The sequence below is a fragment of the Chiloscyllium punctatum genome, chromosome 42 (assembly GCF_047496795.1).
Source record: "Chiloscyllium punctatum isolate Juve2018m chromosome 42, sChiPun1.3, whole genome shotgun sequence".
Classification (NCBI taxonomy): domain Eukaryota; kingdom Metazoa; phylum Chordata; class Chondrichthyes; order Orectolobiformes; family Hemiscylliidae; genus Chiloscyllium; species Chiloscyllium punctatum.
In genome coordinates this window covers 40401922-40429307 of record NC_092780.1, presented here as the reverse complement: position 1 = coordinate 40429307, position 27386 = coordinate 40401922, and the positions used below count along the sequence as shown (strand labels likewise).

General features: G+C 43.9%; 1 protein-coding gene across 6 annotated transcripts in view; it reads right to left on the bottom strand.

Moving 5' to 3' along the window:
• tlk2 (tousled-like kinase 2) overlaps window positions 1-27386 on the bottom strand; it is a 206894-nt gene that overhangs the window by 161893 nt on the left and 17615 nt on the right. For 3 of the 6 annotated variants that reach the window (XM_072561849.1, XM_072561855.1, XM_072561850.1), the window contains exon 2: window positions 7587-7771. The exons of 2 other annotated variants lie outside the window; for them this stretch is intronic. In XM_072561849.1, coding sequence (XP_072417950.1) covers window positions 7587-7647 — 61 coding nt within the window. In that variant the 5' untranslated portion in view covers window positions 7648-7771. Of the gene's footprint in view, window positions 1-7333; window positions 7497-7586; window positions 7772-27386 lie in introns of all 6 variants that reach the window. One more of the 6 variants, XM_072561854.1, reaches the window with a different exon arrangement.

Sequence of the window (27386 nt, the reverse complement as noted above, 5' to 3'; positions counted from 1 at the left end):
TATGTTCTATACAACATGAAAACAGACCCTCTAGTCCATCTCATCTATACTGAACAGATTATTAAGAGAGTCCCATTTGCCATCATTTGGCACAAACCCCTCTATTCATTTCCATCCAGATGCCTTTTAAATGCTGTAAATCGTGGCATCGAAAAAAAAAGTGTGGTGCTGCAAAAGCACAGCAGGTCAGGCAGCATCCAAGGAGGAGAGTCAATGTTTCAGGCATAAGCCCTTCATCAGGAAGATGGAGGGGGAAGGGGGCTGAAAGATAAAAATTAGGAGGTGGCAAAGTGATAGGTTGGTGGGGAGAGTAGAGTGGACAGGAAGGAAGAAAGATGGATAAGTAGGCCAGTCCAAGAGGGCAGTGTACTTCCTCTGGCAGCTGATTCCATACACACACCACCCTCTGCAATGAAAAGGTTACCCCTTTTAAATCTTCCCGTAACCAGGGGAGAAAATAGCCTACTGACTTATTCTGATAACTATGACCATATACAATTCATTTAGCATTAATTTAAATACACTTTATACATCACAGCCCACTTGGATGCCAAACACCAGTCCACTTTGCAGAAATTTACTTCTCCTTGAGGAAAATGGCAATTCACAGAAGGTTCACTCAAATTCCAGAGATGAGTGGTTCGTTTTATGAGGAATGGTTGAACAGTGTTGGCCTATACTTAGGAGGATGAGGAAATCTAATTGAGGTATATAAAATGGGTTGCCAAAGTCGACAGTATGGATGAATCCCTTTGGAAGATTTTTTTTAAATTGGTTTAAGCCAAAAGTAGGAAAAAGTGAGGACTGCAGATGTTGGAAATCAGGTAGTCAAAACATTTTTGAAAATTTTAATCCCTAAATGGCATGCTATAAGTAAAGCATAAATTGATCATCAACTTGCAATGAGGAAGTGCTATCTCATAGTTACTGCCTAATTAACACTTACAATACTGTTCAAAATATGTTTTGCCCATCATCTCTCCATGATCTTGCTGAAATTGTTGTATTTGCATGTGTTTTGAGGTGTCCACTGCTCTGAGCAAAGTGAATTCCACAAATTCACAATCCTTTCTGAAATGATTAATTCCTTACCTGTTTTTAAATAAATAGTGTACTTTTGCTTTAAGCTGAAAATGTGTTGCTGGTAATGTGTCCCAGAGGTGTTCTCTGAAACGTTCCACAAGTTCCTTGGGAGACAGGCCGTCGACTTGCGGAATGTTTCAGAGAACACCTCTGGGACACCCGGACCAACCAACCCAACCACCCAGTGGCTCAACACTTCAACTCCCCCTCCCACTCCACCAAGGACATGCAGGTCCTTGGACTCCTCCATCGCCAGACCATAGCAACACGACGGTTGGAGGAAGAATGCCTCACCTTCTGCTTGGGAACCCTCCAACCACAAGGGATGAACTCATTTCTCCAGTTTCCTCATTTTCCCCTCTCCCCCCACCTTGTCTCAGTCCCAACCCTCGAACTCAGCACCACCTTCCTAACCTCTCAGCCCCAACCCTGGCCTATCACCCTCACCTTAACCTCCTTCCACCGATTGCATTTCCAATACCCCTCCAAGTCCCTCCTCCCTACCTTTTATCTTAGCCTGCTGGACACACTTTCCTCATTCCTGAAGAAGGGCTCATGCCCGAAAAGTCGATTCTCCTGCTCCTTGGATGCTGCCTGACCTGCTGCGCTTTTCCAGCAACACATTAACTCATTCAGAACTGAGCTGAAAAAGTCAGGTGTGCAGTACACAAAAAAAAAGGCCCTTTGAGTCTGTACTAGTCTAAAACAAACAGACTATTCTAATCCCATTTTCTAGATCTAGACCCACAGTCAAGACATCACAAATGTACATATGAATACTTAAAATGCTGAGAGTTTTTGCCTCCATCATTCTTAGAGGCAGTGGAGTCCCAGATTCCCACCAGTCACGAGGTGAAAAAAGTCAGGAGGGTGGTGCTGGAAAAGCACAGCAAGTCAAGGCAGCATCTGTGGATTAGGAGAATCAGTGTTTCGGGCAAAAGGCCTTCATCAGGAACAAGGCGGTGAGCAGAGGGGATGGTGAAATTGGGGGGGGGGGGGGGAGAAGAGGAATGGGGAAGCTGAGACTGCGATAGGTAAATTCAGGTGAGGGTAATAGTGATAGTTCAGAGAGGAGGGTGAAGCAGATAGGTGGGAAGGAAGATGGACAGGCAGGACAGTTCAAGAGGGTGGTGTCAGGTTGGAACTAGGATAAGCTGGGGCAAGGGGGTGAGGAAACTGGTGAAATCAACATTGATCCTGTGTGGTTGGAGGGTCCCAAGGCAGAAGAGGAGGCATTCTTCCTCCAGGTGGTTAGGGAGTGGTGATGGAGGAGGCCCAGGACCTGCATGTCCTTGGCAGAGTGGGAAGGGGAAGGTGAAGTGTTCGACCACTGGGCAGTGGGGTTGGTGGGTGCAGGTGTCCCGGAGATGTTGTCTGAAGCACTCTGCAAGTAGGCATACTGTCTCCCCAATGTAGAGAAGCAATGGGCACAGTAAATGAGGATATGTGTGGACACGCAGGTAAAACTCTGATGGATGTGGAGGGCTCCTTTGGGGCCTTGGACAGAAGTGGGGGGGGGGGGGGGGGGGGGGGTGGAGGTGTGAGTGCAGGTTTTGCAATTCCTGTGGTGGCAAGGGAAGGTGCTGGAAGGAGAGGGTGGGGTGGGTTGGGTTGCTGGGACGGAGTTCCAGAGGGAACGGTCTTCACGGAAAGCGGATAAGGGTGGGGAGGGAACTATATCTCTGGTGGTGGGGGTCTCTTTGTAGGTGTGGAAATGGCAGAAATGATGCCATGTACGTGGAGGTTGGTGGGGTGGAAGGTGAGGACAGAGAGGTTCTGTCCTGGTTATGGTTGGAGAGGTGGGGTTCAAGGGCAGAGGTGCAGGAAGTGGATGAGGGCACCAACCACGTGGGAGGGGAAATTGCAGTCTTCAAAGAAAGAGGCTATCTGGTGTGCACTGTGGCGGAACTGGTCCTTCTGGGAGCAGATGTCGCAGAGGCATTGGGAATAGGGGATACCATTTTTACCAGAGGCAGTGGTGTAGTCCAGGTACCTGTGGGAGTCAGTGGATTTGTAGAAGAGAGGTCAATGTTGAGTGGGTCACCGTTGATGGAGACGGAGAGGTCCACGAAGGGGAGGGATGTGTCTGAGGTGGTCCAAGTGACTTTTAAAGGCTGTGGTGGAATTTGTGGAGAAGTTGATGAATCTCCTCGTGAGAGCATGAGGTAGCACCGATACACAGTCAGTCAATGTCGCAGAGGAAAAGCTGGGGAATAGTGCCGATGTAACTATTCCATGTAACCGATGAAGAAACAGGCATAGCTAGGGCCTATGTGGGTGCTCATGGCTACCCCTTTTGTAGGGAGGAAATGAGAGGATTCAAAAGGAAAAATGGAGGGCGAGGACCAGTTCAGCCAAACTATATATAATGGACACCACCCACACCCTCCACAGGATTTGTTCCCCAGTTCCCCAAGCCTCATCTTTAAAATGGATATCCAGTCCCTATACACCTCTATCTGCCACGACCATGGCCTCTGTTTCTTCATCTCCCTGGCATACCCACCAGTACCCTTCCACTGACACTCATTCCTCTGCTTCTGCTGCATCTGCTCCCAGTTCCACCACAGAACACACCAAATGGCTTCATTCTTTAAAGGCCACAATTGCCCCTCCCACATGGTTGAAGATGCCCTCTAGCACATCTCATCCACTTCCCATACCTCTCCCCTTGAAGCCCACCCCTTCATATGTAACAAGGGCAGATCCTCCCAGTCCTCCCCTTCCACCCCAACTTCCACATACACCACATCATGCTCCACCATTTCCACCACCTACAAACAGACCCTCCTATTTCCCACCCCACCCACTTTCCACAGAGACCACTCCCTCTACGACTCTTGCCAGGTCCATGCCCCCCTACCCCCCCCAGCAATGCACCCTTCCCTCGCCACCACAGGAATTGCAAAACCTGCGCCCACACCTCCCCCACCTCACTTCTGTCCAAGTCCTCAACAATGAGGTTAGACCAAAAGAGAGCTAATGGATGTCATTTACCTGGACTTCAAGGCGACCTTTGACAAGGTGCTGCACAGGAGGTTGCTGAGTAATATAATGGTCCATGATGTTAGGAGGCAAGGTGCTAACATGGATAGAAACTTAGCTGTCTGGCAGAAAATGGGAATAAATGGATCCTTCTCAGGATGATAGCTGGTGACAAGTGGTGTCCCGCAAGGCTCAGTGTTGGGACCACAACTCTTCACTTCATCCATTAACGATCTAGATGAAGGAACTGAGGGAGGTCTGGCCAAGTTTGCAGATAACACAGAAGATGGTAAAAGGGATAGGTAGCATTGAGGTGGAGGGAGGCTGCAGAAGGGTTTGGACAGGTCAGGAGAGTGGGCAAAGAAGTGGCAGATGGAGTACAATGTGGTAAAGCGTGAGGTCATGTACTTTGATTAGAAAACAAAAAAGAGGGGTATGGACTATTTTCTAAATGGGGAAAAAATTCAGAAGTCTGAAGTACAAAGATTTGGGAGTTTAGTCAAACTTGCAGGTTGAGTCAGTAGTTAGGAAGGAAAATGCAATGGAGGATATTTGTTTTGAGAGGATCTGGATATGAAATTAGGTTTTATAAGGCTCTGGTCAGACCACATCTTGAGTATTAGGTGCTGTTTTGGGCCCATATCACAGGAAAAGGCCCTGGAGAGTGTACACAGGAAGTTCACAAGAATGGTCCCAGGAACGATCAGCTTAACATGAGGAATGTTTGAGGACTTGGTCTATATTCAAATGGAGTTTAGAATAATTAGGGGTTGAGGGATCTATTTGAAACTTACAGAATGCTGAATGGCCTGGACAGAGATGTTGGGAAGATGTTTCCATTAATAGGAGAGAATAGGATCAGAGGGTATAGCCTTAGAGTAGAAATAAGGAGAAACATCTTCAGGTAAGAGTGAGGAATCTACGGAATTCATTGCCACAGAAGGCTGTAGGGGCCATGTCATTGAGTACATTGAAGACAGAGATAGATAGGTTCTTGGGGATCCAGGGTTATGGGGAATGGGAGGAGGAGAAGAAGAAGAAAAGGGGGAGAACGAGTTTGAGAAACCTAGCAACCATGATTGAATGACAGAGCAGACTCGATGGGATGAATGGCCTAACTTCTGCTTCCATGTCTTATGGTCTTATCGGCAGTTCTTGGTTTTAGTCTTTAACTCACAACCTTGAGTTGTAGCGAGGAAAGCAGAAAACAGTCTTCTATAATTTGAAACAAAAACTTCAAGTTATTTGTTGCATTAAAAAGATGGAGATTTTTTTCTCCTCACCTCTGAATGAAGGCATGGAGCTCTTTTGGAAATAAAATTACCCTAGTATGTTGACCTTTCATTACTTTTTAAAAATTAAGAACACCAAATTCCTTCCTAAAGGATCAAACCTTCTCTGATCACCATTGTCCGGGAACCAAGTAACTGTAGTCCAATAGGAATGAGTCAAAGCTTTGCAATCAATATTACTGCTAACTTTTTAAAATGGAACAAATGCAAAATGGCATTCATTCAGCAGGATAAAGCGTTCTGTGGCAGAAGTTACTACAAGGTTGAGTTCACACATTGAAATAGTTTTGGCTGTATATTGCTTCTAAATCTTTTGGTCAAGACAGAGTCTTCATTTTTCCAATACAAGTACTCAGTTTCTATTTTTAGGCATACAGTCCAGAATTTCTCTTCTCATGCCAAGGTCAATGGATGGAAGATTAGTCCCATATTACAGTGCATTTATTTTCTTAAATCCAGTGCACCACAAGGCAAATTCATCATTTCCTTACAATTACAAAAAGGGAGTTAGTCAAACACAAGGTGTGTAGGGCAAAGTCGTGGAAATCAGACCCACTAATCACACCATTTGTAGTGGTGACTGGAAGCAGAAACAGTACTCAGTGCTTGTAAAATCAAAAGTGAACACTGCAAGTAGTTCCCAAGTTTAAAAAAGAATGAACATACTGACAGAATGAAATGCAACTGAATTTATTACTGAATTTCATTTAGAAACTAAAACCAGCACAGTCCCTGGTTTGCTGGCAGCTATAGGACACAAACAGAGATACTGGATTAGTGGTGCTGGAAGAGCACAGCAATTCAGGCAGCATCCGAGCAGTAAAATCGGCGTTTCGGGCAAAAGCCCTTCATCAGGGATACAGGCAGAGAGCCTGAAGCGTGGAGAGATAAGTGAGAGGAGGGTGGGGGTGGGGAGAAAATAGCATAGAGTACAACAGGCAAGTGGGGGAGGGGATGAAGGTGACAGGTCGGGGTGGGGAGGGGGAAGAGGGTGGAGTGGATAGGTGGAAAAGATGATAGGCAAGTAGGACAAGTCATGGGGACAGTGCTGAGCTAGAAGTTAGGTGAGGTGGAGGAAGGGGAAAATGAGGAAACTGGTGAAGTCCACATTGATGCCCTGGGGTTGAAGTGTTCCGAGGCGGAAGATGAGGCGTTCTTCCTCCAGCTGTCGGGTGGTAAGGGAGCGGCGGTGAAGGAGGCCCAGGGCCTCCATGTCCTCGGCAGAGTGGGAGGGAGAGTTGAAATGTTGGGTCACAGGGCAGTGTGGTTGATAGTTGCGGGTGTCCCAGAGATGTTCCCTAAAGCACTCTGCTAGGAGGCGTCCAGTCTCCCCAGTGTAGACGAGACCGCATCAGGAGCAACAGATACAATAAATGATATTGGTGGATGTGCAGATAAAACCTTGATGGAGGTGAGGGGGGTGTGGGGTGTGGGGGTCCACATCAAAATGACTTTGGACCTCAAATACCAGGATTCTGAGTGAGTTTTCAAAAAAAAGTTGGAAAACCAGAGATTTTGTACATTTATTAAAGTCACGATTCATAACAGTTTAAACCTGTACTTAACTTGCACTATTTTCATGCCCCTTGTAGTCTCTGCATTTTTTCTTTGCAGTGGCCTTTCCTTAATTTCTCCAAAACCTCTTAGGTGACACGGTGGCTCAATGGTTAGCACAGCTACCTCACAGCATCAGGGACTTGGGTTTGATCCCAGCCTCGGATGACTGAGTGAGTTTCCTCCAGTTTCCTCCCACAATCCAAAGTTGTGCAGGTTAGGTGAATTGCCATGCTAAGTTGCCCATGGTGTTCAGGGATGCATTGCTTAGGTGCATTAGTCAGGGGTAAATATAGGGTCAGGGTGTTACACTTCAGGAGGGTCGGTGTGGACTTGGACTGAAGGGAGTGTTTCCACACTAGGGATTTTAATTCCATTTCTAATTCTACTTGAACATATGTAGGTGCCTCAAAACTTGCCATAGCTCCTGATGGTGCTGAAATTAACAGCTCACAATTCAGGACAGTACAAATTTTCAACATCCACTTTTGGGTCAATGTACGCATTGTCCTTAGTTGTCAGTTTAATGTTGAAAAACGTCACTCAAAACACCAAGACACATAGTTACAGTTTGAACTGCATCTGGAGGAAGAAGAAACAAACAAAAAAAAGGTTTCAGGTCAATTGACTGGATTTTGCAGTAGTAAAGACAGGAAAATTATCAGCACTGACCATCATAACTCCTCCGAAATTGACAGCAACTTCCAGAAACAGCGCCTATGCAGTTAAACATAGCAATCCGGAGGGCCGTGTCAAATGACGTTTCGTTTCTCCATTGGATCCAGTGATGAAAGCAATCAAAATTCAGAGCTAACTGGAAATGACCCTTTTCACCAATTAGTCTTGCTGTTAGACCCCTTGAAAAAAAAAGTTACATTTTGTTCTACGTAATGACATACCAAACTCAATACTAAAAGCAAATCTCTCTAGCCATGCAAAACTAGAAGAATATTGGCTACAAAAAAAAAATTGCTGATATTTCAACTTCTACCTTCATGCACCAATCTTTGCTCTGCTTCCTCCAAAATTAGTTTTGAAAAGTAGTTTCATTCTAGCATAACTTGACAGTTGCATTCTTCTGTAACCTTGCAGTATAGAAAAAAAAACTATGCCCCACCCCCCAATTCAGTAGAAAGTTCATGTTGTCCAAACAATGCCCACAATTCAATCGCGTTATAACCATTTGCATTGACAAAACATGCATTACACCAGAATGAACCATGAAGGCACGTTATTTCATGGTTCATTGTACTGAAACGTTCTCCCTTACAATCGGTTGTGTAACCTGCTTGATGCCTGGAGATCCCTCAAGTTTGATACAAAACGCAGAGGGGAAGATCCTAATCACATGACACTTTCTGGGCAGCATGGAGATCAGCTGGGAGAAGCATCTCACTAAGCTCAAAGTCTGGACCAATGACTTGACTCTGCATTAACTGTAAATGCTACTTTACTTGAGGATCTCAAGCATTACCTTGAGCTGAAGTACACCAATCTATCATGTCACTCACAGCCAGCAGAGAAAAGGACTGATGAGAAAATACAGTTCCCACTCCAGGTTACCATCTAATGACTTAATGTTTGAAAGTGCCAGGATCTAGAGTGCATAAATGATCAAACAAACAGGGTGTCCTTTACAACAAAACTAAAGTTTGCCAACACTTACTACCCAAGTTATGTAAAAAAAATAATCAGATAGGTTAGCGCATCTCCAAAATGAGAAAAAAAAAACTTAAAAATTGAAAATTTCTCACTTTGGATGATCAATGAAATGGACTGTTTCATTGTAGCACAGCCTCACTGATAGCTGTAAAGACAACTTATTTTTCTGCATTTTTGATAGTGGGCTGAACAAAAGATTGCTGAAGGATTTTGTTTTAAAAACAATGTGTTACCTGGCACTCATTGTAAGTGATGTTTACCCTGTTGCCTGTTCAAGCAGTGGGGTAAAATTACAAAGATAAGTTAAAATCACACAACATCAGGATGCAGTCAAACAGGTTTATTTTGAAGCACTAGCGTTCGAAGTGCTGCTCCTTGGGTTCATGTCACATTACAAGTGACCCCACGGCACCCCACACACACACACACACACACAAAGGTTTTAGGGAGAATTTGTACTTGTATTTGTACATTTTATTTTGCTCAAAAAAAACAAACAATTCACATCTTTTTCAATATAAAATTTCAGTTACATCACACTGTAAACTTTTACTATAAAATTCATGGTCTTACAATCTTATTCTCCACAACCACCTGAAGGAGCAGTGCTCCGAAAGACCAGTTGGACTATAAGCTGGTGTTGTGTGATTTTTAAACTCCAGTCCAACACCAGCATCTCCAAATCATGACAACAGATCAGATGGAGCCATGGGGTGTTTACGAAAGGAAAATCAGCCGGCAACAAGTAATTGATTGGCAACCAGTTGTTGATGACAAAGGCCTGTCTGCAAAAACTTCTTGAATGGTTCCCAGGTAGCTGAACAGTGTGGGTGTGAAGGTTTGGTCAGAAGCCAACTTTCCTCTGCAGTAAAAGTCAATCAAATCTGAAGACAGCCAGTTAGTTGTATGTTGTGGCTCTTAAGTCAGAGACTTCAGAAGTGTGATCCCATCACCCTTGGCCACCTGCAAGTAGTACCTGGAAAAGGAAAATAGAATAGAAAAATGCTGACAAGCAGAAGGATCACCTTAGGTGAATCCTATGGATAGGAACTGTCTTCCCAGTGTTTCCCTGCATGTATATTTTTAGGCAGAGTTTTATATGGAGGTTAGAGTATTAACTAGCAGGGTTATAGGTCAATGGTTCATAAATTCTAGTTATTATGCTCAAACAATTATTTGCACAAAAAAAAATTAAAAAGTAGGGGGAAAAAAAAAAAAAATCAGGGAAGAAGAGAAGAGAAATGGAGCCAAAAAGGAAAATGTTCCTTCAGATATTTACCAAAAACACCAACAAAATAAGTCCTGGCCATTCGTATTGGTGGCTAAATTGGACAGATAGTGTGTATTTGTAGACCGGAGGCAAGTAATGTCCCAGAAATAGCTGTAAAAAAATCAAGAATTGAAAGGGGAGCGAAGAAATAAAGAAAAGGATTATAACCTCCAGAGAAATTATACTGACTAAATGGTTGGAATTGCAAGTCTGGTTGTTCCTGGGTCCTGATGAATTGCTTTAAAGAAGTAACTAGTGAGACAGTTAATGCCTTTTAATTTTCCAAAGCTCGAGGATGAGGGGGTGACCTTAGAGGTATACAAGATTATGAGGGGCATGAATAGGGTAAATAGGCAAAGTTTTCTCCCCCGGGGTCAGGGAGTCCAGAACTAGAGGACACCTAAGGGATAACTCTTTCCACACAGACGGTGGTACGGGCATGGAATAAGCTGCTAGAGGAGGCTGGAACAATTGCAATATTTAAGAGGCATTTGGATGGATATATGAATAGGAAGGGTTTGGAAGGATATGGGCCGGGTGCTGGTAGGTGGGACTAGATTAGGTTGGGATATCTGGTTGGACCAAAGGGTCTGTTTCCATGCTGTACATCTTGATGACTCTAAATCTGGGTAAGTTCCTTTAGATTGGAAAATTGTGAATATAACTCCTTTATTGAAAAAAGGAGGGAGGCAGAATGCAAGCAACCAAAGTCAGTTAGCTTAACATTGGTTAGACAGACAATGTTAAGCTTTTAATAAAGACATTATAACACAGCACTTGCATAAGCTCAAAGTAATCAAGGAAAATAATAATGATATTTAAACCAATTTATTGGAGTTTTTTGAAGTAGTAATTTATACAGAGGCTAAAAAGGGGAACTAGTGGATGTATTACACTTTATTATCAGAACGCAACTGAATCCAAGAGACGAGAGCATCCAAATGCATGAAGCACAGAAGGTTAGCATGCAGATACAGCAAGTGAATCAGGAAAGCTAATAGAATGCTAGTTTTTTATTTTAATGTGAGAGGGGAAGTGAATGCAACAGTAGCAGGTTAAGCTTTAGTTAGTTATCCAGGGCATTGGCTAGACAACATCTGGAGTACTTTATACAGTACTGGTCATTGTATTTACGGAATTGGAAGTAGTTCAGAGAAGGTTACTCGACTGGTACCTGGAATGGGCAGATTGCTTCATAAAAAGCAAGGCTACACAGGTTCAGCCTGTAGACTCTGCAATTTAGAGGACAGCCAGAGGTTAATCAATCTTTGGAATTCCCTTCCTAAAAAAAAAGGGCAGTGGATGCAAAATCTTTAAATATTTTTAAGAGGTAGATAGATTCTTGATTACCAAAGGGATAAAAGATTAAATTGGGGTAGCAAGAGTATGAAGTTGAGGTTAAAACTAGATCAACAATCTTATTGATTAGCAGAGCAGGCTGAAAGAGTCAAATGGCCTACTCTTGTTCCTTGTCCATTTAGAAACCAAGTCTGTGCTTTCAAGCTGGGTCATTTTGTTCACTTATGAAATCTTTCACTTCTGTGACGACTCTGACTAGGAGGACTTAATTTCCAGTGCACTAATCCAGTCAAGCGTAAAACCACACTATACTTCAAAGTGGAGTTAGTGGTTCAATACCCATTCCACAGGATTGAAACACAACCATGGTCTACATTCTAGTGCTATTCTCAAAGAATGCTTCATCCAAAGTGTCACATTCAGAGGTGGTATGAACTAACTTTTCATTTTGCTCTCCCAATCAAGGCGAATACCGTGGTGAAGATCCCAGGAAGACAAGTTTGCACTTCAATAGCTTTGATTAGGAAAATGAGCATGACAAAGATAAAAAAGGAGAAAGAGCCAAGCTTAAAAAAAAAGGAATAAATCAGGATCCCCAAAGAAGGGGGTTTGGAGTTTTAAAAAAAAAAAGAAATTCTAGATTTAGAAAGGGACCTAACCAGCTGAAGGTACGTCTGCAAATAGTAAAGAGAAGAGAGAAGATCAGTCAAGATTGCATTACCTGCTTAAATTGCTTCAAAGACAAGCAGGGGGTAAGCAACTTTAGGAGGTGGGAGTACACCAATTTTCTTCAAAATAGAGATTACAGTATCTGCAACCTAGCATCAAAATATGATCAAAAGAACTATTTGAAGAACAACGCATTGTTGTGACGATTCAATTATCATAGAAAATACAAACAAAAACAGAAATTGCTGGAGAAACTCCGTAGGTATGGCAACTTATTTGAAGAGAAAAACAGAATGTTTCTAATCTAGTGACCCTTCTTCAGAACACAAGAGCTGAACTGAAGATGGTGAGAGAGCTACTGCCTTTGAAATTAAGGCTGTATTGTGACCAAGTGTGGCATTGAAGAGTCTGAACAAAATGAGAATCAATGGGAGATCAGGAGGAAAACTCTCCATTGGTTGGAGACAGCCTAGCACAAAGGATGATGATTATGGTTAGTAGAGGTCAGTTATTTCAGCTCCAGGACATTGAAGCACCCTGAAGAACTTCTGCAGCAATGGCCTTCTCCCCATCACAAGGTCAAAAGTAGGGATGCTCCCTGATGACTGCATAAAATGTTCAAAATATTGTCCGCCACTCTCCAGATACTGAAGCAGTTCATGTTGAAATGTAGCATGGCCTACACAATATCCAGGCGTGGACAAGTAATATTTACACCACATATGCACCAGGTAATGACCACTTCCAACAAGAGACAGAATCTAATCATCACTGAATTCCCACTAAATATCAAAATCCTGGGAAATTACCATTGATCAGAAACTGAATGGCACTAGCCATATAAATCTTGTGGCTCCAAACAGCAGGTCAAAGGATAGGAATTTTGATGTGGGCAACTCACTTCTTGAATCCCAAAAACCTTCTTTGAAAGGCACAAGTCAGGAGTGTTTGATGGAAGGTTGCCCACTTGCTTTGTGAAGTGCAACTCTAACAGGCTGGATATCATCCAGGACTAAGCAAAGTAGTCTACTCGATGGGCATAACCATACCAAAAAACATTTGTTCCTGCCACCATCACTGCAGCAACTGTGTACAAATCTACAGAACGCACTGCAGAAATTCACCAATATTTCTTGGACAGCACTTACCAGACCATTACCATTTCGAAGACCAAAGGGGCAGCAAATACAGGTGGTGTGCCCATGCAAGATCCCCAAAGTATTCACCATTCAGACTTGTAACTATAAATGACCATTCATTCACCACTGGATTAAAATCATCAATACCCATCTCCCCCCCCCCCCCCCAGATCACTGAGGTCTACCTACTCCAAACGGACTACAGTGTGCATTGTCTACAAGATGCACTGCAGAAATTCACCCTTAGATAGCACCTGCTAAATTCACAGTCACTACCATCTAGAAGGACAATAGCTCACCACAATCCTCAAGGGAAGCAGAAATGGGCAAAAAAAATGCTGGACTAGCCAAAGCCCATATCCCCAAATAAATGGAGGAGCCAGTAAACAGGCTGTGAAAACTCTGATGCTTTTGACACAAATTTTCAGGAAGTATCTTAAAAAAAGATGACTAGGGAAATTAAACTATAGTTCAATAACACTGTATACTCTCAGTGCAGACACTGTGCTATCACTACGCATGCGCAATGTGCATGTAACATTGAGCCATCTCCTATTTTCTGCCCATTAAGCTCTTAACACAGAAGATTCAACCAATTAATTTTATGCCAATGTGAAAGCAATGCAAGCTAGCTATTGTTTTCTCTGCCAGAAACACAGGCAAGGCAACTCAACCAATACAAAACCTTAAAATAAAAACAAATTACTGGAGAAACTCAGATTTGGCAGCATCTGTGAAAAGAAAATAGCATTAAATGTTTCAAATCCAGTGACCTTTAGGAACCAGAAAAACGTCTCCCTTGAATAAACCAGCGGAAAATGTCACCTCCGGTGCTATCAAGCAGCACCTGCACACAGGTATGCAGTTTGGATTCTGCTAGGGCCATTCAGCTCATTACAGCCATGATTCAGACAAAGACCAAAGAACTGAATCCCTAAGGTGAGGGGAGGCAAGAGAGTGTAACAGCCCTTGACATCAAAGGTCACTTTTGCCTGAATGTGGCAAAGAGCCCTGCCAAAAGTGGAATCAAAGAGTCATAGAAGAAAACTGCTGCTTGGAGTCAAACCTAGCACAAAGCAAAAAAAAAGGTGGTCAAGGCTGTTGGAGATCAGTCATCTCAGCTCCAGGACATCACAGCAGGAGCTCCTCAGAGTAGTGTCCTAGGCTTAACCAGCTTCAGCTGCTTCAGGTGACTTTCCCACCACACAAAAAAAAAAGGTCAGAAGTGAGGATGTTCGTTGATGATTGTGAATCATACTGGACATTGCACAATACTAACAGACCATGTTCAAATGCTGAAAGGGTCGAGCTGTATCAGGCTGGAGTTTAAAAGTAATATTAATGCTGCACAAATGCAGGCAATGATCAACACCAATTAGAGACAAAAGCCTGGGGGAGATTATCCTTGACCAGAAACTAAACTGGCCTAGTCATAAGTGCAGAGGCGAGGAATACTGCAGCATATTAAATGTCTCCCTTAATCCTGCCCACCATCAATAAAAAGGTCAAAGTCTGATGCTGGAAAAAGCATAGCAGGTCAGGTAACATCTGAAAAGGAAGAGAGTCGACATGTCAGACTCATCAGGGCTGGGTGGGGAGAAAGAGACTGGGATAGGGCAAGGTAGGTGGTATGGCAGTAAGTGGGAAAAGGCAGGTGACAATTGAGGTAGGTCTATGGAAAGACTGCAGCAGATCGGTGAGAAGGAAGAGGTCAGAGGGCGCTAGAGACACCACCCACGCCCTCCTCCTCCAAATTCCCCGGTTGCCAACACCTTATCTTTACCATAGATTTCCAGTTCCCTTACACGTGCCATGGACGGCACAGTGGTTAGCACTGCTGCCTCACAGCGCCAGAGACCCGGGTTCAATTCCTGTCTCAAGCAACTGCCTGTGTGGAGTTTGCACATTCTCCCAGTATCTGCGTGGGTTTCCTCCAGGTGCTCCGGTTTCTTCCCACAGTCCAAAAATGTGCAGATCAGGTGAAATGGCTAAACTGGATTGCCTGTGGTGTTGGGCAAGTGGATGTGGGGGAGTGGGTGTGGGTGGGTTGCTCTTCGGAGGGCCAGTGTGGACTTGTTGGGCCGGGGGGCCTGTTTCCACACTGTAGGTAAATCTAAATGTGTGTCCATGAGGAAGGCCTAAAAGTGCTCCATTTCTTCCTCTTGTGCGGACCTGCCCAGTCCCCTTCCTCAGACACATTCAATTGGTGGAACTGATCCTATTCCTAAACTTTTCTTTTCAATCCTCCCACTTACTGCAAACCAGAGTGGTGGCTATAGACATCTGTACGAGTCCCAGCTATGTCTCCATCTTCCACAGCTACAACACTATCCCTCACCTTTTTCTCCCCAACCCTGATGATTTTGTGGGAGCAGAGCTTGAACAATTCGTCCACTACACCAACACCTTCCACCCAGACCGCACATTCATCTAGGCCATCACAACACCTTACTCCCCTTCTTGGACTTCGGGTTTTGGCAACCAACTCAGCATTGACATCTACTTCAAACCCACCAACTTCCACAGCTACCCTAACTACATCTCCTCCTGTAAAATAAAAAAAATGCAATCCCTTACTCTTAACTCTTCTGGAATAGCTTGTTCCACTCCAGGACATCCCAATGTCCTCTTACTTCCAGGACTGTTCTTTCCCCTCCCTTGATCAACAATGCCCTCAAATCACATTTCTTGCACTGGTTTCCTCTAGCCCTACTCTCCTCCCCACGCCCTCAAAACTAGAAGCCCCTGCCCCTCTTATTCCACCCCATTAATCTCCAAATCCAGCATATCATTTTGCCATTTTTTCACCTCCTACAATCAGACCCCACCAAAAATATAAATTTTCCTCCCCACCTCAGCTGCATTCCTTTGGGACCAATCCCTCCATGACTTCCTAGTTAGGTCCACATTCCCTCCAAGCACCTTTGCCTGCTGCTGGAGGTGTGAAACCTGGAAGTGTGAACTTGAAAAGACCCTACACAAGCAAAACCAAATGTCAATGTCATTTACAAAATACCTTGCAAGAACTGCAACAAAGCACTACATTGAACAGGCAGAAAACTGGCCATCAGGATATATGAATATCAACTAGCCATGACCCACTCACTAGTACCCTCACATACGGATGAGGAAAGATACCACTTCGACTGGGGTATCCTTCCTAGACAACACATCCATCCTAGAACAAGCCAGAGACACGCACGAGAATTCCTAGAAACATGGCATGCCAACCAGAACTCTAAAATCAACAAAAAACAAACAAAACATTCACTTGGATCCCATTTCCCACAACTCTCCTGCCCCAGAGAAGAACAGGAAATGATGTCACCAACCTAAGGAAGCCCAAACATACAAGTCAAAAGTGGCTACACCACCAATGCTTCATTCGGAGGCTCACTGAAGATGTTACTAGTAATGTGACGAAACGGCTGAAAACTAACCTTTCAGGTCAGCGAGCAAACCTACATCCAGTAGGAAACTTGTGCCCATACCTCCCTGCCCCCCCAACCTCACCATACTCCAAAAGGCCCCAAAAAAGGATTATTTCAAATTCAGCAGAAATCCTAGAATATTATTTACTGGATCCATTGCTCTGTGGTCTCCTCTACATCAGGGAGATATAGAGTGCAAGCTCGCGGAATGATTCAGGGAACATTTTCAGATACACTAACCAACCCCACCTTCCAGTGGCCATCCATTTCAGCTCCCCCAATGACATGTCCATACTTGGCCTCCTCCACCACCTAAACAAGGCCATCTGCAAACTGGAGGAGGAGCACCTCATCTTGTGCCTTGGGAGCCTACAACCACACAGCCTCAAAATTAATTCACCAGTATCCAAAATCTCCCCTTCCCCCACCCCATCCCAGATCCAACCTTTCAATTCTGCTCCTCCTTCTAGATCCGAACTGCCTGTCCATCTCCTTCCTACCTACCCAATCCACACATCCCACTGACCACTCACAAATTACCTCCTACTTTTGCCCATCTATCGCCATTCTACCAGTTATCCTAACTGCACACCACTCCTGCAAAAACAAAGCAAACCCTTATCCTATCCACCTATTTGTTTCTCAGCCCCCTTCCCCAGTCCTGATGAAGAATTATGCCTAAAACATTGACTCTTGCTTGACAGATGCTGCCTGACTGGCTAGGCTTTTTCCAGCACCACATTTTTATCAACTGACTTTTCCAGCAGCTGCAGTCCTCCATACCTCCCACCGTCTACGGGGCACAATGCACGAGTCAGATAGAATACCCCTGCTTGCCTCGATGAATGCAACGACAACACCACCTAAAATCAACACCATCCAGGACAAAGCAGCCTGCTTGATTAGCATCACATCAACAAGATTCTGTTCTTACACTACTCAACAGAAATGTAAAACCTGCCCATCAGAAGACAGAAGTCATTAATTTGAACGGAGTATCCCGATTGTCCAGATAGGTGTCACCAACCATGCTTGACATTATCCAGAACGTGATTGGCACCCTATCAACAAACAAAAACAACTTACACCACTGATGCTCTACACACTTCTGCAGTGTATACGGTCTTAAGATGCACTGCAGAAATTGAAGAGTCCTTAGATAGCACCTTCCAAATTCACAAATCACTACCATCTAGAAGGACAAGAGCATCAGAGATAGGGGGACACCACCATTTGCAAGCTCCCCTCCAAGCGACTTATCTTGAGTGGAGTATAAATTTCTGTTCCTTCAGTGTTGTTGGATCAAAATCCTGGAACCTCCCCCTGTAACAGCATTGACTGTCAACCCACAGCAGCGGTTGAAGAAGTTAGCGCACCACCACCTGAAGGGAAACAAGGGATGAGCAATAAGTGTTGCCCCAGCCAGCAATGCCCAGACCCCATGACCGAATACATGAAAAGAAAGCAAATTTCTTCTCAAATTCTCCCAACGGTGATCAAGGTTCTCTGCCTTTTTTGTACATCCACTCTTTCAGCTCTAGAATGGAGATTAGGAAACCCAACAGTGTCCTTGCACAAACATTTAAGCCACCTTTAAACATTGAAAATACATCAAGGAACTTCACAGAAGTGGCCTTCACCAGTAAAAAAAAGGTCAAGCCCGAGGAGGATCTTTTACATATGTATACACGGTGGTACTGGTCACAAATAGAACCATTCAGAAAATGGTGTTTTGAAATGTTTAATATTTGTTATTTCAATGACTGACAGTAACAGTCAGCTAGCTAGACAAATAACAATCCTCCACTGGCACTACATCTGCCACAAGTATTAAATCAGTATTACAGAGACCGAAGGGACTGTTGTTTCAGTGCTGTACATTGCTATGACCAAAAACTAGCTGCCAAGCATCTTCAGAATCATAGAACAATACAACATAGCATATGCCCTTTAGCCCTCAATGTTGTGTCGACCGTTTATCCTAATCGAAAATCAAATTAACCTACATACCTTTCATTTTACTATCATCCATGTGCCTTTCCAAGGATCACTTCAATATCCCTAATGTATCTGACTCCACCACCACTGCTGGCAGTGTATTCTACTCACCCACTGTGTAAAGAACCCACGTCTGATATCTCCCCTAAACCTTCCTCCAATCTTAACATCTGCCCTGGGAAAACATCTGACTATTCACTATCTATGCCTCTCATCTTGATTTAGAGATGCCGGTGTTGAACTGGGGTGTACAAAGTTAAAAATCACAACACCAGGTTATAGGCAAAAAACAGGTAAAAACAATGACTGCAGATGCTGGAAAGCAAATACTGGATTAGTGGTGCTGGAAGAGCACAGCAGTTCAGGCAGCATCCAACGAGCAGCGAAAAGCGACGTTTCGGGCAAAAGCCCTTCATCAGGAATAAAGGCAGTGAGCCTGAAGCATGGAGAGATAAGCTAGAGGAGGGTGGGGGTGGGGAGAGAGTGTAGCATAGAGTACAATGGGTGAGTGGGGGAGGGGATGAAGGTGAGAGGTCAAGGAGGAGAGGGTGGAGTGGATAGGTGGAAAAGGAGATAGGCAGGTCGGACAAGTCAAGGAGACAGTGCTGAGCTGCAAGTTTGAAACTAGGGTGAGGTGGGTGGAAGGGGAAATGAGGAAGCTGTTGAAGTCCACATTGATGCCCTGGGGTTGAAATGTTCCGAGGCGGAAGATGAGGCGTTCTTCCTCCAGGCGTCTGGTGGTGAGGGAGCAGCGGTAAAAGGAGGCCCAGGACCTACATGTCCTCGGCAGAGTGGGAGGGGGAGTTGAAATGTTGGGCCACGGGGCGGTTTGGTTGATTGGTGCGGGTATCTCTGAGATGTTCCCTAAAGTGCTCTGCTGGGAGGCACCCAGTCTCCCCAATGTAGAGGAGACCACATCGGGAGCAACGGATACAATAAATGATATTAGTGGATGTGCAGGTAAAACTTTGATGGATGTGGAAGGCTCCTTTAGGGCCTTGGATAGAGGTGAGGGAAATCATCCGCCGACATTTCCGCCACCTCCAAAAAGACCCCACCACCAGGGATATATTTTCCTCCCCACCCCTTTCCGCCTTCCGCAAAGACCGTTCCCTCCGTGACTACCTGGTCAGGTCCACACCCCCCTACGACCCACCCTCCCATTCTGGCACTTTCCCCTGCCACCGCAGGAACTGTAAAACCTGTGCCCACACCTCCATCCAAGGCCCTAAAGGAGCCTTCCACATCCATCAAAGTTTTACCTGCACATCCACTAATATCATTTATTGTATCCGTTGCTCCCGATGTGGTCTCCTCTACATTGGGGAGACTGGGTGCCTCCCAGCAGAGCACTTTAGGAAACATCTCAGAGACACCCGCACCAATCAACCAAACCGCCCCGTGGCCCAACATTTCAACTCCCCCTCCCACTCTGCCGAGGACATGTAGGTCCTGGGCCTCCTTTACCGCTGCTCCCTCACCACCAGACGCCTGGAGGAAGAACGCCTCATCTTCCACCTCGGAACATTTCAACCCCAGGGCATCAATGTGGACTTCAACAGCTTCCTCATTTCCCCTTCCACCCACCTCACCCTAGTTTCAAACTTGCAGCTCAGCACTGTCTCCTTGACTTGTCCAACCTGCCTAGCTCCTTTTCCACCTATCCACTCCACCCTCTCCTCCTTGACCCATCACCTTCATCTCCTCCCCCACTCACCCATTGTACTCTATGCTACTTTCTCCCCACCCCACCCTCCTCTAGCTGATCTCTCCACACTTCAGGCTCACTGCCTTTATTCCTGATGAAGGGCTTTTGCCCGAAATGTCAATTTCGCTGCTCGTTGGATGCTGCCTGAACTGCTGTGCTCTTCCAGCACCACTAATCCAGTATAGGCAAAACAGGTTTAATTGGAAGCACTAGCTTTGAGTGCCACTCCTTCATCAGGAATATAACCTGGTGTTGTGATTTAACTCTCATCTTGTGCACCTCTGGCAAGAAGAAGAGTCTATGTAAATATCAGTCTTCATCATTAGCACTCATTATACAAGTGAGAGCCACTTTCTGTTGACTTGTCACAAGCCCCTCAGTTGACATTCTGCAGCACGAGCCTCCATCAGTCCATGGAGCAGTTAGATTGTGGCCCAGTAAGTATTCAGCTCCAGTGTCTCTCAGCGTCATAGACATGTACAGCACAGAATTGGACCCTTCGGTCCAAATCGTCCATGCCGACCAGATGTCCCAACCCAATCTAGTCCCACCTGCCAGCACCCGACCCATATCCCTCCAAACCATTCCTATTCATATATTCATCCAAATACCTTAAAACATAAACTGTACCAGTCTCCACCACATCCTCTGGCAGCTCATTCCATACATGTACCATCCTCTGCGTGAAAAAGTTGCCCCTTAGGTCTCTTTTATATCTTTCCCCTCTCACCCTAAACTTATGCCCTCTAGTTCTGGACTCCCTGACCCCAGGGAAAAGACTTTTTCTATTTGTCCTATCCATGCCCCTCATGATTTTGTAAACTTCTAAGGTCACCCCTCAGCTTCTGACGTTCCAGGGAAACAGTCCCAGCCTGTTCAGTCTCGCTATAGCTCAAATTCTCCAACCCTAGCAACATCCTTGTTAATCTTTTCTGAACCCTTTCAAGTTTCACAACATCTTTCTGCTAGGATGGAGACCAGAACTGCACGCAATATTCCAAGTGGTCTAACCATTATCCTGTACAACCGCAACATGACCTTACAGGCCCTTTTCTTGCAGCTATTGCTGTTGAGTGCAAGTTGGAGACCAGGTTACCCCAGCTTGAAAATGAAAAAGTATAATTAAAATACACATACCATATAATAGCCCAACAACTTTTGAGATTTGGGGTGCTAAGGTGATGGAAAGAGTGGAAATTCCTTTGCAAGGAATTAAGGGATACAGGAGAATGCGCGCAAGTGGCATTGAAATGCCCATCAGCCATGAGTGAATGATTGAGTGGACTCGATGGGCTGAATGGCCTTACTTCCATGTTATGTCTTATAGTCTTATGGCAGTGCCTGTCCTTCATCAGAATCATCCATTGCAGCACAGCTAAACTCAAATTCACTGTGGAAGAACTGATGAGCAGACCAGTGGTGTTAAGGTCTCCCCAGATGGGAGATTAGGCAGAACACCAGGCAAGACCCCTCAAGTAGTTAGAATCAGAACACAAGAAGCCATTTGGACAATATACCTGCATTGCTTTTCTGGGAACTACTGCTTAGTTCAGGTTGTAAGTTTGCTTGCTGAGCTGGAAGGTTTGTTTTCAGATGTGTCGTCACCATGCCAGGTTACCATAGTGAGCCTCCGGTGAAGTGTTGTTTCTATCCCATTTTCTATTTATATGTCTTGGTCTGTTAAGGTGGGTGATATCATTTCCAGTTCTTTTTCCTCAGAGGTTGGGAAATGGGGTCCAGATTTATTGATGGAGCCAGGCCTCTAGGAATCCCGTGCGTGTCTCTGTTTAGCCTGTCCTAGGACAGATGTGCTGTGCTTCTTTGCCTGTATGTAAGGATACTAATGATAGTGGGTCATGTCTTTGGTGACTAGTTGATGTTAGTCTATCCCAGTGGCTAGTTTTCTGCCTGTCTCTGTCTGATGTAGTGTTTGTTACAGTCCTTGCATGGTATTTTGTAAATGACATTAGTTTTGCTGGTTGTTTGTATAGGGTCCTTTAGGTTTGTCAGCTGTTGTTAGCATTATGGTAGCCCACAAATCTAAGAGGTAGTGAGATTATAAGCAGGCAGGGGAAAAAAAAAAAGTTAGGTTCTGAGTTTTGTGAACCAAGAGATTCAGCGGAGCATGACTCAGATCAGATAACCTACAGTTAACAGTATGGTGCTGCAGGCAAGGGTAATAGGTAAACAAGGTGGAAAAAGCAGTCGTTATGTAGAGCCATTTAACAAGATGGGGTAGCATTCAATATGCAGCGGCAGTTAACAAGGTGGAAAATATTCATTATGCGAAGTCAGTTATTCAACATGTAACAGCAGATGGCTTAATCTTTACTATTGACACTTACTGATTGGGTGACCTTTACAATTAATATCTATGTTGCCTTATCTGGATGCTCCTCCCTGTGAAGTGACTATATAGTTCATGAAGAAACTGCTGTTCCAGACAAGACTGAACTCTTATCTCAAATCACTCGCTCTCCCGCCAGGGGCCGGAATAAAGATGGAAGTGGTAAAAACTACACAGTGTCTCTGACAGTGTTTGCTTCAACTGTGTGGGGTAGGAATCGGGACGACGGTCAGAGTAGTCTGGTAGTCATTTCAGAGACGTCTTTGATGTATGGTATTGTGGCTAGGATTTTCAGGTGCTGTGTCTGCTTGTTTGGGTTTGTTGTTCAGGAATTGACGGGCTGTGTATCCTTTACTTCTTGAATACACTGGATAGGTAATTTTCTTCTGCTGCTTATCGTTCTTGGGTGTTCAGGGAGTTGTAGCCAGTTTAAATAATGCCCTTATGCACCTCGGTTTGTGGGTATTGAGATGATTGCTTCTATAGTTAAGTATCTGGTCTGTGCGTGTTGCTTTCCTGTAGACATGGACTGAGAAGTAACAGATAGAGTTTAATTCAGGTAATGCAAGGTGCTGCATTTTAGGAAAAACAAATCTTAGCAGAACCTATATACCACTTAATGGTAGGGTCCTAGGGAGTGTTGCTGGACAAAGACCTTGGAGCGCAGGTTGAAAGTGGAGTCGCAGTAGATAGTATAGTGAAGAAGGCATTTGATATACTTTCCTTTACTGGTCAGAGTATTAAGTACAGGAGTTGGAAGGTCATGTTGCGGCTGTACAGGACATTGGTTAGGTCACTTTTGGAATATAGTGCGCAATTCTGGTAACCTTGCTATCAGGAGGGTTTTGTGAAACTTGAAAGGGTTACTAGGATGTTGCCAGGGTTGGAGGATTTGAGCTACAGGGAGAGGCTGAATAAGCTGTGGCTGTTTTCCCCGGATCATTGGAGGCTGAGGGGTAACCTTAGAGGCTTATGAAATCACGAATAGCATGGACAGGATAAATAGGCAAAGTCTTTTCCTGGGGTCAGGGAGTCCAGAACGAGGGGGCATAGGTTTAAGGTGAGAGGAAGATAGAAAAAGGGACCTAATGGGCAACTTTTTCCAGACAGGGTGGTGGGTGTATGGAATGAGCTGCCAGAGGAAGTGTTGGAGGCTGGTACAATTGCAACATTTAAAATGGCATCTGGATGGGCACATGAATAGGAAGGAGGAAGGCTTGTGGGGTGGGGGGGGTGGAAGAAGATATGGGCTGGGTGCTGACAGGTGGGACTAGATTGGGTTGGGATATCTGGTCGGCATGGACATGTTGGAATGAAGGGTCTGTTTCCGTGCTGTACATCGGACTCTAAACATGTTCGTTCCACAGTGCCCATTATCCAACTCAAACTTTGGGTTTAAGGGGATGACACCTTTGTCATCACAAAACGGATGAAATTAGAGGAAACCTACAACATCCTTACTGGCATAAATTTCACAAAGAGGAGGAGATCAACAGACTCCGCTTCCTAGATGTCACTGTGGAACGAATAGTTAAATGGATCAGCGTCTACTAAAAAAAAAACACAACACATACAGACCAGGTACTTAACTACAAAAGCAAATCATCCCAACATCCACAAATAGAACTGCATTATTTAAAAAACAGGCCACAACTCACTGCAGCACCCAGGAATGGATGAGCAGCAGAAGAAAATTACCTATACCGCACAGTCAAGAAGAATGGGTACTCAATAAACAAAGTCTGCCAATTCCTAAACAACAAACCCGAACCAGCAGACACAACACGTCTAGAAACTCTAGCCATATTACCATACAAAAGGCATCTCTGAAATGACTACGTTGATCTCTTGGCATCAAGGTAGCCCACACACCTACCACCACACAAACAGTGGCTGATGAACCTTTTTTTTTTAAAAAAAAAAGGACCCTATACAAAAAACCAGCAAAACAAATGTCACTTATAAAATACCATGTAAAGGACCAACAAACACTACATTGGACAGACAGGCAGAAAACTGCCACCATGATCACAAACACCAAATAGCCACCAAAAGACATGATCAATTAATCACGAGTATCCTTACATACAGGCAAAGAAGGGTGACACATCCTTCCTGGGAGGTTAAAAGACACGTATGGGAATTCCTGGAGACCTGGCATTCAAACAGGAACTCCATCAATAATGGATTTGGACACTACTTACCAACCGCTCCAGAGAGGAAAAAAAAACTGGAAAATGTTGTTGTTATCTCCCACCTTAAGAGACCAAGACACACAAATAGAAAGCAGGACATAACACCAGCTATTCATTGGAGGCTCACTGATGTTACCTAGTATGGTGACAAAACATCCGAAGGCAAACCTTCCAGCTCAGCTAGCAAACTTACAACCTGAACCTCAACCGGAGCTACAAATCTTCTCAAAAATCGCAACCTACTACTTAGTCCCACCTCTCTTTATAAGTTATAAACACTTATAAGTAGAAATCCAATTCCCTGTTATACGTTACTACTGAGTTTGTCACCATAATTCTTTCTAGCAATGCATTCCAGGTCACAACAACTCACTGAATTACATTAGTTATACAATGAATAGGACAATACAACTTGGACCCAATCCAGCTCTGCTGCTCAAATTTCAGTGGAATAGTAATGGACATGAGAAACTTGCAGGTCTTTCAATTTGAAGCGTCAAAAGATGCTTGGTAATATAAACTTGGAAATCTAGCCCCTCCGAACATAATATATTATATGACGTGAAAACCATTTTATGCAACTTGGTCCCATAAACATGTCTTTTGCAGCCACCCACAAATATCATATAGCAAGGACTCATTAAAACCAGTTTGCAAGTCTTCCTGACGACTAGCCTTGGTGTTTCCCCACAGTTTTACAACCAGCTTGCTGCCATGGCTCCAAGGATCAGGAGGCAGGAGGGCAGCTACACAGACAAGCTGCTGCTCAGAAGAGCTGTTGAAGAAGCTTAAAAGAGAGGGAGACAGAATCAGTCAAATTTTCAGCAACAAGAAAACAAAATGCAAGCAAGTAGGTCAGTAGAGTAGGCTTTAGTGAAAATGAGACAAAGAACAGTGTCAAGTGAGAGGGACAGAGAGCACAGGGTGTTCATTCCGGTAAAATGAGGACCCCAGAAAAACCAACTGTAAAAACCATTTTAAGCTTATACAACCACAGCATAAAACAAAAAGGCTGATGGCAGCAATTTGAAATTATAATGTAAAAACTTTTACACAAGCAACACATTGTCACAGGAGTTCATCTTGCAATATTCAAGTGTACTGCTTCAACGACAACCAAATTTTCCCCTTTGTAAAACATGTTTCTTTTTAAGTTGTCAAAGGGATTTGGCATCCCCCATTTCAGATTCCATCCTCCTGCTTTGAAACTGTAACAGTTTGATTACCAGAAAAATCATTCACCTTCAGTAATTAGTCAGCATGGCATACCAATAAGCCTTATTTAAAAATCAGGTCTTGCCCTTAGTACATTTCAAAGGAGCTGAAAGGGACGAGCAATGGATTGCAGACTAGAACATTTCATGCCCAAAGGAATACCAGTTAAAGCCATGTGATGCAAATGAACAGTTGATTCAAAACTTGAAGGTGGGCATCCCATTGCCCCTTAACCCATTGCAACTGCTCACGTGCATGATGCTAGAGGCAAAAATGTGGGTAAAATAAGTTACATACATCCTTTCCATGAACTGAACATCAACTACGCTACAATCCTTTTAAAAAATACAGCCAGTGAGGTAATTAAGTGGAGTCTGCCTCTGAATTAAGGGATTAAGTAACCACCCCTTAACTATAGTGTTGATTATTACAGTTCAAAACTAACAGGATAGGTAGTTTTAAGAACTAATGTCAGTGTTTTTGCACTAGGTAAGATAGTTGCCAACCTATTGTAATCAACAGCTTTGTTTCTTTTATAGATATCATAAAAGAAATGCAAGAAATGTGAATTTTTATGACTGAGTCATAAATTAAAGACACAGGAAGGTTTCACTGGCAACAGTTTGCCATGTAAAAAGGGAAAAAAAACAGGAACTTTGTTCAAAAACAATTAAAAACCATTAGCTTCAACATCTTAAAGTAGCAAGTACCCCTCAAAACAAATGTGCCGCTTGCACCTAGTAGTCAATACCGTCCTGCAAGATTCCTTTTCAATTAATGAACTAATGTTCACCTCAAAATAGTAGATCAAGGGGTTATATGCTTGCAGTCTCTACAACTTAGACTGAACATGGCCAGTTCCACTCTCCCAATGCAGACCACTGCCATTGAAATAGTTTTCAAAAAATAAAGGTGCCATTTCTAACATTAATCATGCAAACAGTGGATCAGACTTGTACTATAGAGCTAAGTGACATTCTGAAATCCTAAGTGTTAAAATAATTCATTCCAAAAAGATTAACATCCTATTGCTTTTCTTAAAAAAAATGGAGTGAGGGTGCTGCTGTCTGGGCCAGCATTTATTAGCCATCCCTAACTGCCTCTGGGCAATCAAGAATCAACCACATCGCTAAGGACCTGGAATCAAAAAAAAGGTAGGCCAAACCAGATAAGGATAGCAGTTTCCATCCTAAAAAGACAGTAGTGAACCAGATGGATATTTACAACAAAAAATAAGAAAAAAGACAATGGTTTAGTGGTCATCCTTAGACTTAATTCCAGATTTTTTTTTATTGAATTCAAATTCCACCATCTGCTGAGGCAGGATTTGAACACCGCCAGAACATTTTTTTTAGGTCTCTAGATCAACAGTCCAGTGACAATGGCACAAGGCTTGTGTTTCCAGTATCGTGCAGGAGAGCCATAAGATCATTAAACAGTTTTGCATCCAGTGTAGACATGACAGAACAGCAAGAAAACAAAAGAAAAAAAAGTTTCCTGTACTCTAGCCATTGAAGAGGCAGTTTCAGTTCAGATTTA